Source organism: Electrophorus electricus, chromosome 6, assembly GCF_013358815.1.
Source record: "Electrophorus electricus isolate fEleEle1 chromosome 6, fEleEle1.pri, whole genome shotgun sequence".
Taxonomy (NCBI): Eukaryota; Metazoa; Chordata; class Actinopteri; order Gymnotiformes; family Gymnotidae; genus Electrophorus; species Electrophorus electricus.
In genome coordinates, this window is record NC_049540.1 from 3,780,386 (window position 1) to 3,798,174 (window position 17,789).

General features: G+C 44.2%; 2 protein-coding genes across 3 annotated transcripts; one reads left to right on the forward strand and one right to left on the reverse strand.

The window, feature by feature from the left end:
- Positions 1-439: 439 nt before the first annotated feature.
- On the reverse strand, positions 440-3,268 carry LOC113586816 (zinc finger protein 282). The gene is made up of 2 exons (XM_027025188.2): positions 2,075-3,268; positions 440-1,773 (listed from the first exon to the last, which is right to left on the reverse strand). Exons 1-2 carry the CDS (start codon positions 2,733-2,735, stop codon positions 977-979), a joined length of 1,458 nt encoding a protein of 485 aa, XP_026880989.2. The 5' UTR covers positions 2,736-3,268; the 3' UTR covers positions 440-976.
- A 3,048-nt stretch (positions 3,269-6,316) lies between these two features.
- gnb2 (guanine nucleotide binding protein (G protein), beta polypeptide 2) lies at positions 6,317-16,163 on the forward strand. 2 transcript variants are annotated; one of them, XM_027025190.2, is made up of 11 exons: positions 6,317-7,186; positions 9,807-9,874; positions 10,279-10,381; positions 11,919-11,957; positions 12,041-12,147; positions 12,442-12,505; positions 13,261-13,423; positions 13,516-13,582; positions 13,927-14,128; positions 14,374-14,590; positions 14,950-16,163. In XM_027025190.2, exons 3-11 carry the CDS (start codon positions 10,325-10,327, stop codon positions 15,054-15,056), a joined length of 1,023 nt encoding a protein of 340 aa, XP_026880991.2. In that variant the 5' UTR covers positions 6,317-7,186; positions 9,807-9,874; positions 10,279-10,324; the 3' UTR covers positions 15,057-16,163. The 2 variants fall into 2 exon arrangements, with proteins under 2 accessions (XP_026880991.2, XP_026880992.2); XM_027025191.2 differs by lacking the exon at positions 6,317-7,186 and adding an exon at positions 7,823-8,107.
- Positions 16,164-17,789: the final 1,626 nt, after the last annotated feature.

Here is a 17,789-nt window from a genome sequence, read left to right on the forward strand (position 1 = left end):
TATATATATATATATATATATGAGAGAGAGTTGTTATGGGGCATTATTTGTTGGGGGTCATTATCTTTTTAATCAAAGCATTAGGTACCGAGGCTTAAAGGTTCAGAAAGAGTTCACATTTTTACTTCCTTCTCCATTTGTGCATTTCAGGAGCTAAATCGACCCTCGTGGAGAAACTGTCGGTTGAAAACACATGCTGCCTGTTCCTCTTTTCAGCACTGTGTAGTGTTTTTCTGTAAGGTACAGCCACATTTTAGCCAAATTCCAAATAATCACTGGCATTTAATGTAGTTAGTTTGTAGTGTGTGTGTGTGTGTATATATATATATATATATTAGTTAGTTTGAGTTTAGTAATATTAGCACTTTGTGGCTGTATTTTTCCATACCAAATTAAATCACACCATCAAAAGAACATGTACCGACTCGCACTGCAGCAATGGGAGCGAAAAACATTTAATAATTTTATGACACATTATACACAAAGCAGTCAAAGAGTCAAACATCTATATTGTAGAGGAGTACCGGTGTATCAAACACAAAACTCATGAAAGCTACAATCTGTAAATTTTATACATGACTCATAAAATTTTAAACAAGATGAAAGAGGCAAGTTCAATCTCTTTAGGTGATCACAGACAAAACATTTCTTTGTTACTTAAAACATAGCAATGGATATATATATTTTTTATCTGTTTGGTCCACACATACCCAACCATTAATGCATCTTAATCTGTACCATTGTTTTGTTTTTTGTTAGTTTGATTATGAGCTATTACTTCTTTATGGATGTGGAGTATCTTATACATTCTAACATGTACAATGCAGCTTTAAATGACCACCTACACACTTATACTACTAACATTTCTAGATTTTTGCAACAGCACAACTAGTTTCAAACTGTGCTGTCGAACAAAGGGTTACCCAGGCACTCTTCTCTTAAACTGGGGCAGCTCCCCTACCTCTGGCCCAGGCGTTCAGACTGAATCCAGGGACTGGGAGTTGAGGTGGGGCCAGACGTAGGAGGTGGTGGGCGGGAGCAGGGAGAGGGTGTGGTGGGGGCCGGCCGAGGGGCCTCCACCCCCAACGGCGTTGGCAGTGGGCGAGTGCTTGAGGCGGTGCTTCTTGAGCTGGCCTAGCTCGCGGAAGCAGCAGCCGCACAGAGCGCAGCGGTATGGCCTCTCGCCCGTGTGGATGCGCTGGTGCTTGTGCAGGCTGTCCAGGTGGCGGAAGCGCTTCTCGCAGTAGCGGCATGGATATGGCCGCTCGCCCGTGTGGATGCGCTGGTGCGTTTTCAGGCAGTAGAAGCGGCGAAAACCGCGCCCACACACGTTGCAGCGGTGCACCTTGTCGGCCCCGTCCCGCCGCGGCTCCGCCAGGCCTGCCAACCCCGCATCGCCTTCCACAGGAGGCACCAGGCCTGGGGGTATTTCAGCCTCACCAGCAGGTGCCAATGGGGAAATTATCTGGGGCTGAGCACGGGACAGGGACGAGGAGGAGGAGGAGGAAGAGGAAACCATTGCTGGGTCAAGGGTTGGGGGCTCTACGGAATGAGGCTCGGGTTCGTCTTCGATTTTGACGGCACCCTGTTTGATCTCCTCGTCAGCGTCCATCACCTGGATGAGACCCAACTCATTAACATTCCCTGCAGGGGCGCCCATCTCGAACTCAAAGTCACCGATGTCGGACGGCTCACCGGGGTCTTTCCCCGCTGCCTCTTGCCCTTCTGGCACTCTCTCAAAATCCTGCACTGTGCTGGCAGAAGCTTTGTATTCTAGAAAACAGAGAAAAAAAAACATATGAATGTGAGAAGACTGACTTAGATCTGATGCTACCCACTTCTGTCTTCATATGGTGTTTCCGAACTATGCGGGTGAGTCCAACCCAAACATGGCTGTCAGACCTGCTATGAAACATTAAATCCCTATTTGCTTGTACAGTGATTTTTGTGTAACCCACAGTTAGGACTATTAAGACTATTCTTGCATAAATTTTAATAAGGGTTTAGTGCATCTTTGGGACGTTAACAGTGAACAGGAAAGCTTTAAATAAACGGCAACATTAGTTATATGCACCTTTGTCGGCTACACCCTCTTCGGTGATGTAAAACTGGTCTTCTGTATCTTCGGTTCTCGGCAATACCGAATCCGTTTCCAGCGGGGCTCGAGAGGTTGCGGTGTCATTCAGAAAAGACGTGCTGTTCACTACTGATGATGTCCGAATCCTCCTCCGGTTGATGCTGCTTCGGGGCCAATCAGACTGCACTGTCGGCAAACAAAGGCCAACGCTGGGCAGAGTTTTGGAATAGTGAACCCTTCCTGACGAACTTCGAAAGGATTTCCGCGCAAACTCTCTGCCGTGCGGGAGCATCAGGTTGCTATCGGGGGCGTCTGCGGGAAAGTCAAACGCAGAGTCGTCTGCGCTCGGGCGCAGCGCGTTTGATCTCGGCTGGTTCTGATTCAGGAGCAAGCACTGTTTTATGTTTTTCTCGGCGGCTGTCATGTAGTAACGCACCGCCTTGAGTTCGCTCTCGGAGACGTCGAGTCTCTCCCGCAGGGTCTGGTTCTCCCGGTGCGACTCCGCGGCGGCGTTACGCGCCGCAGTTAGTCTAGCACCGACGATCCGCGCGGTCTCCTTCAAAACCGTCTCCACCGCGCACCTTACCGCCTGGTCGATGGTAGAGGCGAGTTCGTACTTCAAGAAAGACACACTGATGCCGTCTGAAGCCATGATCATTTGGATGATTTTGCAGCAGAGACAATGCTAGCTAGGTGAGCTAATTTCAGATGTCGTCCAGCAACAGCGGGGGTTCAGAAGCTGGCTGTGTCAGTAGTCTGGCTTCCGTTTTCTAAGTTTGCTTGGAGCAGTTTGAAAGATAACAGTTAATAGGTATACATACAGAAGGTTGACTCCAACATGCTACAGATTTGGCGTAATAAAGAGTTTATACTGCACAAACGCAAGAGTAAACAAACCAGATGAATCTTGCTTATTGTCGAGTTTTCTAGCGTCGCACAGTAATGACGCAGGCGGATTTATGGGAAGTGAAGTTCCGTGCGAATGTGCCGTGACCGTTCCTCAGGTTTTATTTATTGGTCAGTGGATATGACTCGACATCAGGTTGTACAGGTTATATAAGGTTTCCACACCTTACTTGAATCCACTTCACAGTAATAGCCAAATGTCCATTTAAAAATAACGTAGGCATATTGACGCGTACATGAAATGTTCAGTATTGTTTGTATTTTGTTTGCCTGAGGTCTGCCCTTCCCCTGCGCAGCGCCTGTAGTCCCGTTTATTAGTCAGGATGTAGGAGAAATGCAGCAACTATCGCGAGGGCCAAGCGTGTTCATTCTTTCGGGGGTGTGACCTCAGGAAAGCAAATACATGCAAAACCACAGCACTCATCATCACTCCCATGTGAGTTTTAGAGAGTTGATGCGTTAACATTTGTGTCTAAATAAGATTTGTATTTATTAGATTAATTATATACTGTTTTAGACTGTAATCTCTGTATATTGTCACTAGTTGTTATTATTGGACACACGTTATTTTCACCTTGCATTCCACTGGATTTATTTATAATTGTGGAATTATATCTGATATAAAAATAAAATTGCAATCAAGAAATAAAAAGTTAAATCAGAAGTTAAATCAATAAGTCAGTCATTCACATCGGTTAGTGAGCTGAGTATTTATTTGTTTTATTGTGTTGTCAGTGTAGCCCATACTGTGTGTGGCCATTCAATCTAAATCATATCCTATCCCAAGACAAACTCTACTTTCCACAGAGCAGTTCACACCACATCATCCACTACTGAGTCCCTTGACTGAGGTTGAGTATGTCTACTTTGTTATATATGATGACTGATGTATCAAGTCCAGTATTGGCTGCTCACCAATACATGTGATGCTATATCATCATGTATGTGATGTAACTCAGTGGTACATTTATCATGAACACATGAATTCATTCATTCATTCATTCTTCTGACTGTTTGTGTCTGCGAGCAGAATATTATTTAATTTTCTTCAACCCATCTACTACACAGGCAAAAGGAAATACTTGTTATATGTCTAACTAAGGCAAACCATAGCAGGTGCACTTTATTAGAATTCATCTCTTTGTAGCTTTGCTCACTCCCTCGGCATGTAGGTGTCTGTGTGTGGATGTCTTGGCTCTACATTGGCCGTGAGTGGCCAACCACACCAGCTGCTGATACACAGCCTTATGGTTCCTGATCTTTACACCTTCAGACATTGATTAATACACACACATGTGAGAGTATCAAACATTAGTGGATGACTAATTTGAAAAGGAGTGTCAGTGAGACAATCTCATACAATCTGGTTGAGTCAAATTTGAGAATAACAAGTATTATCTCAAACAAGCTCTGCTTTAGGACAATGTCTCTATGCAGTTGTCACAGTACACGTTAAGGCTGGCTGAGTCAGGGTTCACATTTAGATGTCTGGATGAATTTATCCGAGACATTGTTTGTTCCTCCTTCCCCAAATACAGGATATGGTTCATAGTTAGGTAGGCTGAATTAGTTATATACGTTTTTTTGTCCTTCTTCTTTCATGTCAGAGCTGAGCAGGTGGGTATCTGCACTGTCTGACGGGACCCCTTCCTGTGTCAATGCCCAACCAAAACACTATGGACTACACTGAATCACACAAAATGAATATGTCACCACAATTATCGCTCCCACTGCCAAACTCTTTAAATTTGCAGACTACAACACTGAATTACAAAAGAAATGGCAAAATGTTTTGTTCAGATTTTTTAAACGTGTACGCTCCTAAGGTTTCGAAAAGAGTAATAGTTCCCTCTAGTGGTTCGTAAGTGTAAAAACAGTGGTTCTTTACACCTACGAACCACTAGAGTTTACACAGCGGTATGGTTCCCTTTTTGAATTTTAGAAATGTATTCATATGTTCACTTAAACAAAGATTGACTCTGATCCCTAACTCTGATCATCATCATCACACTCTTTGCCTCCTCTTTGCTGAGCAGGGTATGAGAGGAGACCTGCTATGTGTAAAAGTGTACAAGTATTTAAATTCGTTTTTTTAATCACTGTATTTATGTGTATATGTGTACATAATGTCATGTATAAATGTTTATTTTAGAACCTGTTTTTTAAATGTTTATTTTGTATTTTTCATCAATACTGCAACGTTTTTGTGTATAGCTGTGTTTATGTGCATGCGTGTGTGAATGTGTGTGGTCTCTCTCTCTCTCTCTCTCTGTGTGTGTTTTCTTGCCTGATGTTTTCACTGCGCGTGGGACTGGTGTATAGATGTTCGTGTTCAACCCTCCAACCATACGCCACTTGCTTGGGCCTCTGCAAATGGTGTTGCTAGGCAACCTATCCTCAGCTACTACGGTCCCTGACGGGGCCTAAAGAAGAACAGGGCAGGTGGAGGGTACCATTACATGAGCTGGTGAAGGGGTGAATGTGAAACTTTCATTAGCATTGGCTGGACTCAGGGCATGGCATTTTTAAGATATATTCCCATACTGCCATTCAGGTAAGCAGAGTATAGGCTATAAAGTGCGGCAATAAAGAGTGAACACGGCGTGCCAGTTTTATTCACGTAACTTTAATCTGCTCACCCCCACCTGTGACTTTTAAAAAGAGACCCCTTGATTGTTACCTTGACAAGTCACTAAGCATATATTTATATTAGCAGTAGATGGGCTAGTTATTGTATTTTTACTGTATATATAATTATAATTCTTTAAGATGGAAGTAAGAAAAATAATGAAAATAATAACATATAATAGTCCACATACATAGACAGAGAGACAGACAGACGGCTGGGGAGGGGGTGTTGGCGTCTAATTATACCAGGTGTAATTAGGAATGTGTGTCCTTTGGGTGGCGGTTTCTCGAGAGAGGAAAGGCACAGGCCCACAGCACTCCACAGTAAAAGAATTTTAATTAACACCAGAATCTGTGTGAAGATATTGGAACTTGTAAAGCTTATTAGTTGTTTTCCCGTGTTCAGGTTTAACGTAGGCTTGTGTGTGCTACACTAAAAGCGGGCTAAGTGTTCTGTAATGTTAGTATTAAAGATGTTATTTTAGATACTTGGCATGAACATGCTTTCTGTTAAATAAAGCCATTTTATTAGTTCGTCGCCAATGAATCTTTATCCACATCGATCGCATGGCTGCCTGAAAGTTAAGCTTGCTCCAAATGGGACTTTTATTAACCCCAAATATCCAGCTCTTCCCTTGTTTAAAGGCGAGATTGGTAATGGTACAGTCTATGAAATGGGTGTGGTACAATCTTGCATATGAAATGTTACGTTTTTCTGGCTCAGACCTAACGATTTCATAAGGGACTGGCTGGATAACGGACTGATAGCACGTTATTTAAATCATATAATAAATACCCGTGTGTGTGATTTATACTCGAAAGTCGAGTAGGCTTTTAGTTTTCAGTATTCATTTAGTTTGTAACACATTTGAACTGATGGGCGGCTCGTATGCTCCACCGGCAAGATAGCCAAGTCGCTCGCGTTTGCTTTCTAATTTGAGTCACGGCAATTTATTTTGTTTCGCAATTAATTTAATAATTCATTTTGGACGAGGAGGCGACGGTCATATCGAAGCGAAAAAAGGCGTACAGGGAGGAGGGCGAGCACCAGCGCGGGGGGAAGGAAGGAAGGGACGGAGGAAACGAGGATCACGTCAAACAGCAGAAAGCCAACCGAGAGCGCATTTCATTTACCGGAGAGGTCTCCCGTGTTCGGACTTCTCCCCGAGTCTCGTTTCGTGCCCTAAGACATTTTTTTTTCTGTATGTGTGTGCGTGTGTGCAATCAAATCTCAAGACTGCAAGACTCAGGTTTTCGCAGAGGAAAGAAAGAGTAAGAAGACACAGAAATAGGTCGGCTGCAGTTTTCTCCCATCTTTTTGTAAATGTCCCGTCGGTTGGAGAAATGCGGTCTGTGTGCCTCATTTTGAGGTCTTTTTAATGCGTTATATATCACAGGCCTATTCCAGAAGAGGAACCAGTCGCTTCGAGAAAACTGACATTATGTCTATTCAATTCTAAATACTTTCTAAAAGAAGATTTCGGACTGTATCACTTCCTCAACCCCCTCAAAACATTTCTCCCAGCTAGTCTTCCTGCGCTGAGACCGAAGGAGCTCCGGGAGGTTAACAAACAGGTATTCTTCGATAAAATACGATGTAAGCTATATCAGTATGCACGGCTGTCGCTCACATTTCCAAGCGATAATGTAAACCCCCCAGAAGGTGAACGGGCTCCCTGCAGGCTCGGCTACACTACACAAAACCGCGTCGTCTTCTTCTTGTGTACACTGAACACAACAATAAACGATTCCATTAAGTAATGTTTCTGTCAAGGATGGTTGCAAATTGGGTCTGAAACGGATAACGATATTAGTCATCGCACATTAGGCTTGTTCCCCACCCCCAGGTCTCCTAAAATGCCGTATGTTTGTGACAGGGTTATGCAGCCCTGAGCCATCAGATGGAGGAGACACTACGGCCTTGCTTCACGCGTCTGCAGCCCTGAGCTTGTGCTTTTTGGAGCATACATGAAGCTTGCATTAGGAAAAACCGAGGGGCCAGAACCCCATTCCTGGGGCCATCCAGCCCAGTCAACCCCAGCTAGCTATTTTGCGGCGTTCCGCAGTTTTATCTCCGCCTGGGTAGAAGCTTCCTGATGCTCGAAAGAAGCGGGCTTCTCACATCGTTGATTCGTATCAACTTGTTACGGACGCTCCGCCATTTTTACAATTCTTGAAACTGTTTAAGTACATGTCAGCCTGCGTGTTTAACATTAAGACGGTCCGCGTTCGTTTTTGTTGATTTTGCTCCCATTTCTCGCTCCCTTCGCCATTAAATGCCGACAGAATGTGCATGTCATGAAACGGTAGGGGTGGGGCCAGGCTGTCATTTTCGCTACGGTGTAGCCGGAGGATTTTACCACCCTGACATGGTATACCGTACTGGGTTGTAACGTTAAACATTTGCCCGGAAACACGGCAGTGGTCAAGGAGTAGGGCAATGGTGATCTCAATTCAGATCTGGACACGTATCCGTAAAGGCAATGTCACGTTGCGGTGAGACGAACATCCTGTTTCAACATGTGGAATAGCCGAGGCGCAGAGGCAGCACTAGTGCCCTCTGGTCTAAAACAGGCGGGGGTAACTGTGGTTCTCACAGCCTTGTGATTGCGACAGGAGCGCCAGTATGGATCCTGTAGGCGTCTCGCTTATCTACATCTTTTTGGTTCCGAACCCGGCATTGGTCAGTTTTGTAAAGGTTCTTTTCTGAAATATTGGACTCCGACGCTTTTGATTTTAACCGCATTTACAGTTTTATTTGTATAAATCACTACAGTACCTGAACTCCGTAGCGTTAAAGCTGTTTTTAAACCGCGTTTTTCTGGCGCCGATTGCTTCAGGGTTTCTAGGTATCGTAAATCATTCAGAAAATGATCGGTTTTAGGCCATGATTTGAAATCGTTCACTTGTTCAATCGTTTGCAGTGGGCGACAGTGGCGCGCCTCGCCGATAAATAAAGAAAAGGAGTCCCAATATATCAGACCAGCTCACACGGATTAAATAAAATACATATTGCCTTGAGTTGTTAAAATAATGCAGTCTAGACTACACAGGGCTCCGGGAAACACAGCAGTTTACCTGGAAGCAATGTCCATGTTTCATCTGAACATATTCAGTGGATTTATTTGTCAGGCCCCTTTGCGGGTGGGAGGAATGATTAGCACTGGACTTCATTAGACGTTTTAGACGAGATCAGAGCTTAAAAGACATGAAGGGAACAAACGTGTGTGTGTGTGTGTGTGTGTGTGTGTGTGTGTGTGAGAGAGAGAGAGACAGAGACAGACAGGGAGAGAGACAGGTGTAGTTATGCCACTTTAAGCTCCGTCTTTGTGCTCCTGTTGTGAGTGGTTTGCTTTCTATGCGGGTCTCTTTGGGACTCGACACTAATTGCTGAATTTCAGCTGCATCACTCTGCATTATGTGTGTGTGGATTGGTTGAGTGGGTTCAGAAATGACCACTGGGGATGTTGTGGTTAAGTTGCAAGAAAGCAGGCAATTCCTGTTAACTGCCATTGTGTGACAGTTATGTCCCAGTGTGCTGAAGGATCTGGGCTGGTCCTCAGCCTGTTCGTTAAAGGAAAGCCCAGTAATTGGTCCATTACAGTGTTTCCTAGGTTCTTTTATAAATGCAAAGCTCTAATGCAAAGGAGGAGCAGGCTCTCTGAGTACTCATGCAACTCTCACAGGAGACCGTGCAACTCCTAACGGGGAATATGCAAATCTGGGCCATTCACTGTATGCAAGACTACTGTTGATTGGTGAAGATTTGTGCTGTATTTGACAGTGCCCACAAACATGCAAACAAGTAATCTAATTTGTATATATTTATGAGAAATTTGTTTGACTGGAGATGAGCAAAAAAACATGCAGTATAATGAAATCATCAATCGCTCTCTCTCTCTCTCTCTGTGTATATATATATATATATATATATATATATATATATATATATATATATATGAGAAAAAAAAAAAAAAATATATATATATATATATATATATATGAGAGTGACCGATGTATGTGTAATGAATATTTTATAATGGTTTGCAATACAGGCAACCTGAATGGATAATTTGTCAATCTCTTCCTTCTCACTTTCTCACACAGACATACACACATAATCACAGTGTTTTGGTTTTTTTTAATCATCTGTGTATGGTTGTGTAATAATCCTAATCTTGTTTGGACCCTGCAGGTTGCCCCTGGATCACTGGAGGTATTGGATTACAATCTGACCCAGTTTACAGAAGATTAGAGATTAAGGTGACCTTGCTTGCCCCACACAAATTATGCTTCAGATCAGTTAACAGTTCTGAACTGGTTATGATGAGAGTATGAATACAATATTCATAAAGCATTAATAAATACATAAATTAATACATCGTATTCTAGATTTATGGAGATGTTTGAACGTTTTTTATGTAGTTGAAACCATTTTATGTTGAGATATTTGTCAGTATTTAGTTGGTTTGAAAAAACAATAATGAAATAAGTAGAATGATGACGAATTCCTTCAATAGCCTGTTCTTGTTGATTTCAAGATGAATTTAGGTGTTTGAGCAACTTAGAACCACATCTATGCAGTACTGAATTGTTATATTCTTTGTGCCTAATGGTAGATACTAATGGCACATCCAGTTACTGTGACATGTTTTATGATCTAACAGGTCACTGAGAGAGTGGCTCCGGTTAAAGGTCAAAGGGCATTCCAAGATGAGTGAGCTGGAGCAGCTTCGGCAGGAGGCTGAGCAGCTGAAGAACCAGATACGAGTAAGAATGTCCTCACAATACCACGCAATTACTGAGTGTCCTCACAATACCACGCAATTACTGAGTGTCCTCGCTATACCACGCAATTACTGAGTGTCCTCGCTATACCACGCAATTACTGAGTGTCCTCACAATACCACGCAATTACTGAGTGTCCTCGCTATACCACGCAATTACTGAGTGTCCTCACAATACCACGCAATTACTGAGTGTCCTCACAATACCACGCAATTACTGAGTGTCCTCACAATACCACGCAATTACTGAGTGTCCTCACTATACCACGCAATTACTGAGTGTCCTCACAATACCAAGCAATTACTGAGTGTCCTCACAATACCAAGCAATTACTGAGTGTCCTCACAATACCACGCAATTACTGAGTGTCCTCACAGTACCACGCAATTACTGAGTGTCCTCACAGTACCACGCAATTACTGAGTGTCCTCACAGTACCACGCAATTACTGAGTGTCCTCACAGTACCACGCAATTACTGAGTGTCCTCACAATACCACGCAATTACTGAGTGTCCTCACAATACCACGCAATTACTGAGTGTCCTCGCTATACCACGCAATTACTGAGTGTCCTCACAATACCACGCAATTACTGAGTGTCCTCGCTATACCACGCAATTACTGAGTGTCCTTGCTATACCACGCAATTACTGAGTGTCCTCACAATACCACGCAATTACTGAGTGTCCTCACAATACCACGCAATTACTGAGTGTCCTCACAATACCACGCAATTACTGAGTGTCCTCACTATACCACGCAATTACTGAGTGTCCTCACAATACCAAGCAATTACTGAGTGTCCTCACAATACCAAGCAATTACTGAGTGTCCTCACAATACCACGCAATTACTGAGTGTCCTCACAGTACCACGCAATTACTGAGTGTCCTCACAACACCAAGCAATTACTGAGTGTCCTCACAATACCACGCAATTACTGAGTGTCCTCACAATACCGTGTAATTTCTGATTTAACTTACTGAGCCTTCTTGAAATTCAGGATAATTCCAGAGTATCAGGCAACCTCAAGACTAACTATTCTGCCCATACCTCATAACTCACTCACTGAGCAGTCAACATGAACTCAGTTGCTGTCAGCACATACCTCATAATTCCAGACTATTCTCATCATGTAACTCAATTGCTGAGCATCTCATAGCTCCATTATTGAGTGTTCTAAACATATTTCTACTTTAACAGGTCTCGTAACTTAATTACTAAGAGTCAACATACAACTTACCTACTGAGCACCCTCAGAATATCTGCGTTCTAGAAATGACTGCAGTGTCGTATAACTCACTTACTGATAAGGATTCTCAGAATATCTCAGCACTCGGACCTCTCAGAATAAAGGTCCAGAACAGAACCTTAATACTATCTCCTAGTTTAGTAATGGGTGCACAATCCTCATGCTATGCTGCGAATGACCTCGTAGCTCAGATAATACTATGTGTGTGTATTTGTGTGTGTGTGTGTGGTGTAGGATTCTAAATGATCTATTACTGTCTTTTGCAGGATGCGAGGAAAGCATGCGGAGACTCAACCCTTACTCAGGTAAAACATTTATTCACACAAACAAGGACTTTAGGAGGAGGAGGCAGAGGTTTATTAAAAAGGTATCTAATCTGTGTGTGTAGATAACGGCAGGGCTGGACCCGGTAGGCAGAATTCAGATGCGGACGAGGCGTACTCTGCGTGGCCACTTAGCTAAAATCTACGCCATGCACTGGGGCTCCGACTCCAGGTAGAACACATGCCTGACCCCGCCCCCATCCTACCATTGACCCTGTCCCATCCCACCCTTGCCCACGCCCTTGACCCCACCCCCACCCCCCTCACCCACAGGCCCATGTGATCAATGCCTGCAGGCTTTCTGGATCATTTTTGTGCCATTGTCATAAGTTGGTTACCTATGATCAGCTGTAATTCCATTAGCTGTAATTCCGTCTTTATTCAGTGAGTGATCTTTGCACCGTCAAAATACATCTGAAGTCAGGGTTTTCTTGCTGGTTCCTCTGAAGTTATCTCTTCCTCTCAGGCTCCTGGTCAGTGCTTCACAAGATGGAAAACTCATCATCTGGGATAGCTACACCACGAATAAGGTAACGTCACCCAACACAGAAAAATGCCTACAAACTCACACATCGACATGTACATTTGCATCATTTAGCAGATGCTCATATCCAGAGCGACTTACAAAAGCGCTTTGTCATCTACTCACAGAATTTATCCTAGCAGATTTCACAGGCTTCGCGCTTCTAGCACAGCATGAGTCGACCCACCCCTTCAAACTCTTTCCTGTACCAGTACCCCGGTGGTGGAATGACCTTCCACTACCTGGCTGTACATCAGAGTCTCTTGCTGCCTTCGATTGCAGACTAAAGACCCGCCTCCTCAAGCAAGCACCTGAACGGTCCTTACACTTCCGCATTCCTTCACTTCTCTACAAACAAAGAACTGCTCTTTTTTTGTGTGGTTTCCCTCTGACATGGTTCTGGCTATTAATGGTGTCAGTAGACTCAGTAGACTGGTATACTAGTATAAGGATCTCTTCCACTGAAACAAATAAGTTCTTCTGTAAGACTGTCCGGACAACTGTATCTGCTAAATGGTGTAAATGTAAATATGACACAAGCAATTCACTTTCTGGGGCCAATCTGGACATTTTGGTTATAACAGTTACGCAAATATTGAACGTAGCCATTGAATGAAAAGCCTACAATGATGGTATAATACTTGTCGAGAGTTTATTTGTGTCAGGCTGCAGATATTCCAACGCTGCAGGGTTTCCTTCTGCACCAGTGCATACTGTATGAGACAGTTAAGCTGAACTGAATGAACACACCTGATTGGTCAGATCCATGCGATCCCGCTGCGGTCGTCATGGGTGATGACGTGTGCGTACGCCCCGTCGGGCAACTTCGTGGCTTGCGGTGGCCTGGACAACATCTGTTCCATCTACAGCCTGAAGACCCGCGAAGGCAACGTCCGTGTGAGCCGTGAGCTCCCTGGACACACGGGTCCGTGCTCGCACACACAAAATTATTCATTGCACTACAGTCTTGGCTATGTTCAGTTCAGCAGGGTGTGTTTTCCTGTGTGTGCTGTGCAGGTTACCTCTCCTGCTGTCGCTTCATAGATGACAATCAGATCATCACTAGTTCAGGAGACACCACCTGGTGCGTCTGGCCGTTCCTCTCCTCGCCTTCTCTTTTACCCACACAGCTGTTGGCTACCTTATCCTACTTTAACTCGGGCACTCCTCTCTCAGGAACAACTCCGTGGTTGTGTGGAGCTTATTTTTCTGAGTTGTTGTTTTTTTTGGTATGTGAAGTTTTCATGATAAGGTTCATCCTAATTAGTCACGTTAACAATAATCACTCCAGTTTCATTGAGCTCCTGTAGACACTTCACATCAGTACATGTAAATTATCTTCAAGCTTTTTTTTTTTTTGTGTGTGTGTGTGTGTGTGTGTGTGTGTGTGTGTGTGTGTGTGTGTGTGTGTGTGTGTGTGTGTCTCAGTGCCCTGTGGGACATCGAGACAGGCCAGCAGACCACACTGTTCTCGGGACACACGGGTGACGTCATGAGCCTGTCGCTGAGCCCGGACTCTAGGACGTTCGTGTCGGGTGCCTGCGATGCCTCCATTAAGCTCTGGGACATGCGGGACAGCATGTGCAGACAGACGTTCACAGGCCACGAGTCCGACATCAACGCCGTCTGCGTGAGTGGGCCCCCGGGGCCCGGAGGGGCCAGTAACCAAGCAGGGGTCCTGTTAGCTGAATATCTTAAGTCGAAATTGTCCATGTGCAGGAGACATAAAGAACATGTCTACTGGGCAGTGTTCACTTTTGGTTCAGTTATTCCAGTGACTGAGATATCCTGCTTTAGGACTAGCTGAAGCTCCATAGGACCAGTACTGTAACACATCAGCTGTGTTGTGGAAATGACCCCCTCCCCCCTCTTCAGTTCTTCCCCAGCGGCAGTGCTTTCGCCACCGGCTCCGACGACGCCACGTGTCGCCTGTTTGACCTCCGGGCTGACCAGGAGCTGGGCCTCTACTCGCACGACAACATCATCTGTGGCATCACCTCTGTGGCCTTCTCGCGTTCGGGCCGCCTTCTGCTAGCCGGCTACGATGACTTCAACTGCAACATCTGGGACGCCATGAAGGGAGACCGCGCGGGTAGGTCCCAGGCGAGCCCCTGTCGGGGTGGCGAGGGGGAAGAAGCATGAGGGAAACCTAGCAAGGGTGGCGTGATTGGCAAGGGGGTAACTGGCCATTGTTGAAAATGGGTCTAGCCCACTGACCCTTCACCTTTGACCTCGGGACAGAAATGAAGAGTTCATGAGCAGGTGGTATGTAGACCAAAGACACATTTAGTTACAGTGAACCCCGAGAGTGCTAGCGGGTCATGTCGGTGCCAAGTTGTACTCTTGAGTCCTGAACGTGTCCGAGTGGCAAGCGCGATATGAAGCATCGGTTTTGGTCCTGCCAGTGCTGAGCGGGGTATAAACCACTGGATCTGGTTCTCTCCTCCTCAGGAGTGTTGGCAGGACATGACAACCGTGTGAGCTGTCTGGGCGTGACTGACGACGGCATGGCAGTGTGCACTGGCTCCTGGGATAGCTTCCTCAAGATATGGAACTGACCGCACACGCACACACACACACACACACACACCCCCCTATTTATCACTTTATTCACATCACACCCTTCAGCACATGCTATATGCCTATTTTATTGTACATACGACAAACACCAACACGTTCACATGCACAAACACAAGCATATTGTACATAATATATAAATATATAATGCCAGCTAGGTATGGATTTACAATGACATCGCTTTATATACATGTTGCCAGTAACAGTGTATGCAGGATTGGCCCAGTGGAGCTAAACACACACACACACACACACACACACACACACACACACACACACACACACAGGAGGTGTACAAGTTTTAAGTTCAAAAAGTAAATGTCCTGCAAGTTGATTTCACTGATGAAGTCCACTTAGCAAACCCAGATGTTCAGAACAAAATCTTGGGAAGGGCATTTGCTCTTTATACCTAAACTATCCACGTCTGACTCACACAGGCACACACGCACACACACACACTTGCTCCAGTTATGTTTGCAGGGGAGTCTTTCAACACAATGTAGAATATACACATAGACTCATACTAATTGACAAAAACATGTTTGGAGAGGAAAGGGTATTTGGTGTCCAACTTCTCTCATTTGGACTCGTATTTTTAAAAATGTATGTTTATTTGAACATAAACACAGCCGATAACTACACACGTCATTTTTTAAGATGGACACAGACTCTTGTCCTCCAAGGAGACAGAGAGAAGACTTTGGTACTGTTTCTTTTCGATTTTTTATGTTGTATTTTCCACTGTTCTCAGAAGCAGGTTTTCAGTGTAGGCGTGTCTGAAGTGTGTTTTACAAACTAAGATGGAAGCACTGAGGAAGAGGAAGACGCTGAAGATGATCTTGGTAGGCTCTCCCAACATACCACAACATCTTAGTGGTCTGAAATCAACACTGCTGTAGTTCGTGGTTTGATAGGCTTCCTCTGGCATATATTGTACAAGTAAATGTTTTTTGTTTTAATGGGGTTTTTTTTTTTTTTGGTTTATATTTTTAATTTTTAAAAATGCTTATTTTGTTCATGTTTTCCCCGTGTGCCTCAGATAACACTGTAAGGAAAATGAATAAAAGTTGACAAAAATGCTTTGGAAATAACTGAATTCTGTTAAATATTTGCAAAACTAGGCAATAAATTGGATTACACCAAAAAAGGAGAGACCAAACTGAGATCAAGTTGTTTTTAATTTTCAAACAATCTTGTATTAAGACATTACAGATGCATGAGTTCATCCAGCACACTCTGAAAACTGAAAACCATCGGTTCATTAAAGTAATCTCAAATCTACCATCAACGTAAACACGGAAAAATACATTTCTGAAACATCTATTTTTTCTTAAAACAAGAATGTACTCAGAGGAGGGGAGTAAGAGAGAAGTAAATAATCTGAACCCATCACAGAGGAGATCAACTTTGAGACTTCATGTTACCCTTTACCTCTCTTGGTTACCACAATCATAAAGACCTTTTAACAAAAGCAAAGGAGAGAAATCCACCCCACCCACAAATTTCAGTTTTTATTTACTGTAAATATAAAAAAGAAAAAGAAAAATCAGCCAGGGGTTTACTGTCACTAATAATACCACTGGTTAGCTAAGTGCTAATAGCATATGGAGTGGATGAATGTATCAACAGCAGCACATAAAGGCCTTTAAATGAGAGCTCCATGCCCCACAGACACAAGCACAGTGCATGGAACTGCATGACTTGTGTGCGCCACATATGACCCCTGGTCACTGACACATACCTGACAGTTCATCAGGGCAGCCCCAGGGAGAGTCTACAAGAACCAGCTGATCTTATTGCCCGTGTTTGTTGGAGAAATGTTTGTTTGTTTATTAAATGGCTAATAGTGTAGGAGGAGTTTTGTGGCTTGTAGTGTTTTAGAACTGGTAAGTCAGATAACTTGAATTTTATTTTTTAGATACAATTCTGTTTTAGTCAAGACTCAATCTCTGTGACCACTACACAGCTGGACACAGCTGCTGTGGGTCATAAACTACACGAAAGCTGTGCAGCCCCGCCCCCTCCCATTAAATGTGCAGGCTGAACAAATTCATTTTGTCAAACTGCCCTTCCAAACTGTGATCTGTTTAAAGATTCACCAACACTGCTTCAGTTCCCGAAGGCATGTGACTGAGCTTGGCTTCTATTCATCAAAATTGTCCAGCTGATCACAAGCCATACGACGGCATCCACGTGACACCCACGTCCCCTCCAAACTTAGAGGCCATTCACCACACGCTGTTGACCACCACTGGTCACCACCTTTGTGAACGTGTGGTCCCTCTTCTGGGGCGTGTTGCACTGGAGGGAATGGTATCAGTGGGGCCAGGGCGTTGGGACTTGGGTCAGGAGGACACCAGCATGTGCAAGTACCCTGCCATGTTCCCTGACTGAGTCCACACGTCCTGGTCTTCTGTACACCCTCCTCCGCATCCCTCCCTCCCGCTCAGGGCACTGCGAACAGTACATACTCGGATCAAAAATAGCTCTCCTATTCACACATACACACACCCACGCTCACTCTTTTATAAAACTCGCAGAGAACAACGAGGGGGGCAGAGAGAGAGAGAGACGAGACAGGAGACAGACAACAGCCCAACTCCCCACTGAAGTGATTCAGCCGGATGTACAGCTCTCACAGCTAAAGCAGAAATATACATTGTGCTTATAATATTAGGCCAGTACAACTGTTACACACAATAAATCTGTTGAAC

Coding starts and splice junctions, on each gene's coding strand:
- LOC113586816 (XM_027025188.2), bottom strand. CDS start 2,735: ATGATCATGGCTTCAGACGGCATCAGTGTGTCTTTCTTGAAGTACGAA. Junction 1,774..2,074: donor AGAGGGTGTAGCCGACAAAG/GTGCATATAACT, acceptor TCTGTTTTCTAG/AATACAAAGCTTCTGCCAGC.
- gnb2 (XM_027025190.2), top strand. CDS start 10,325: ATGAGTGAGCTGGAGCAGCTTCGGCAGGAGGCTGAGCAGCTGAAGAAC. Junction 13,583..13,926: donor AGTTCAGGAGACACCACCTG/GTGCGTCTGGCC, acceptor TGTGTGTCTCAG/TGCCCTGTGGGACATCGAGA. Junction 14,591..14,949: donor CATGAAGGGAGACCGCGCGG/GTAGGTCCCAGG, acceptor TCTCCTCCTCAG/GAGTGTTGGCAGGACATGAC.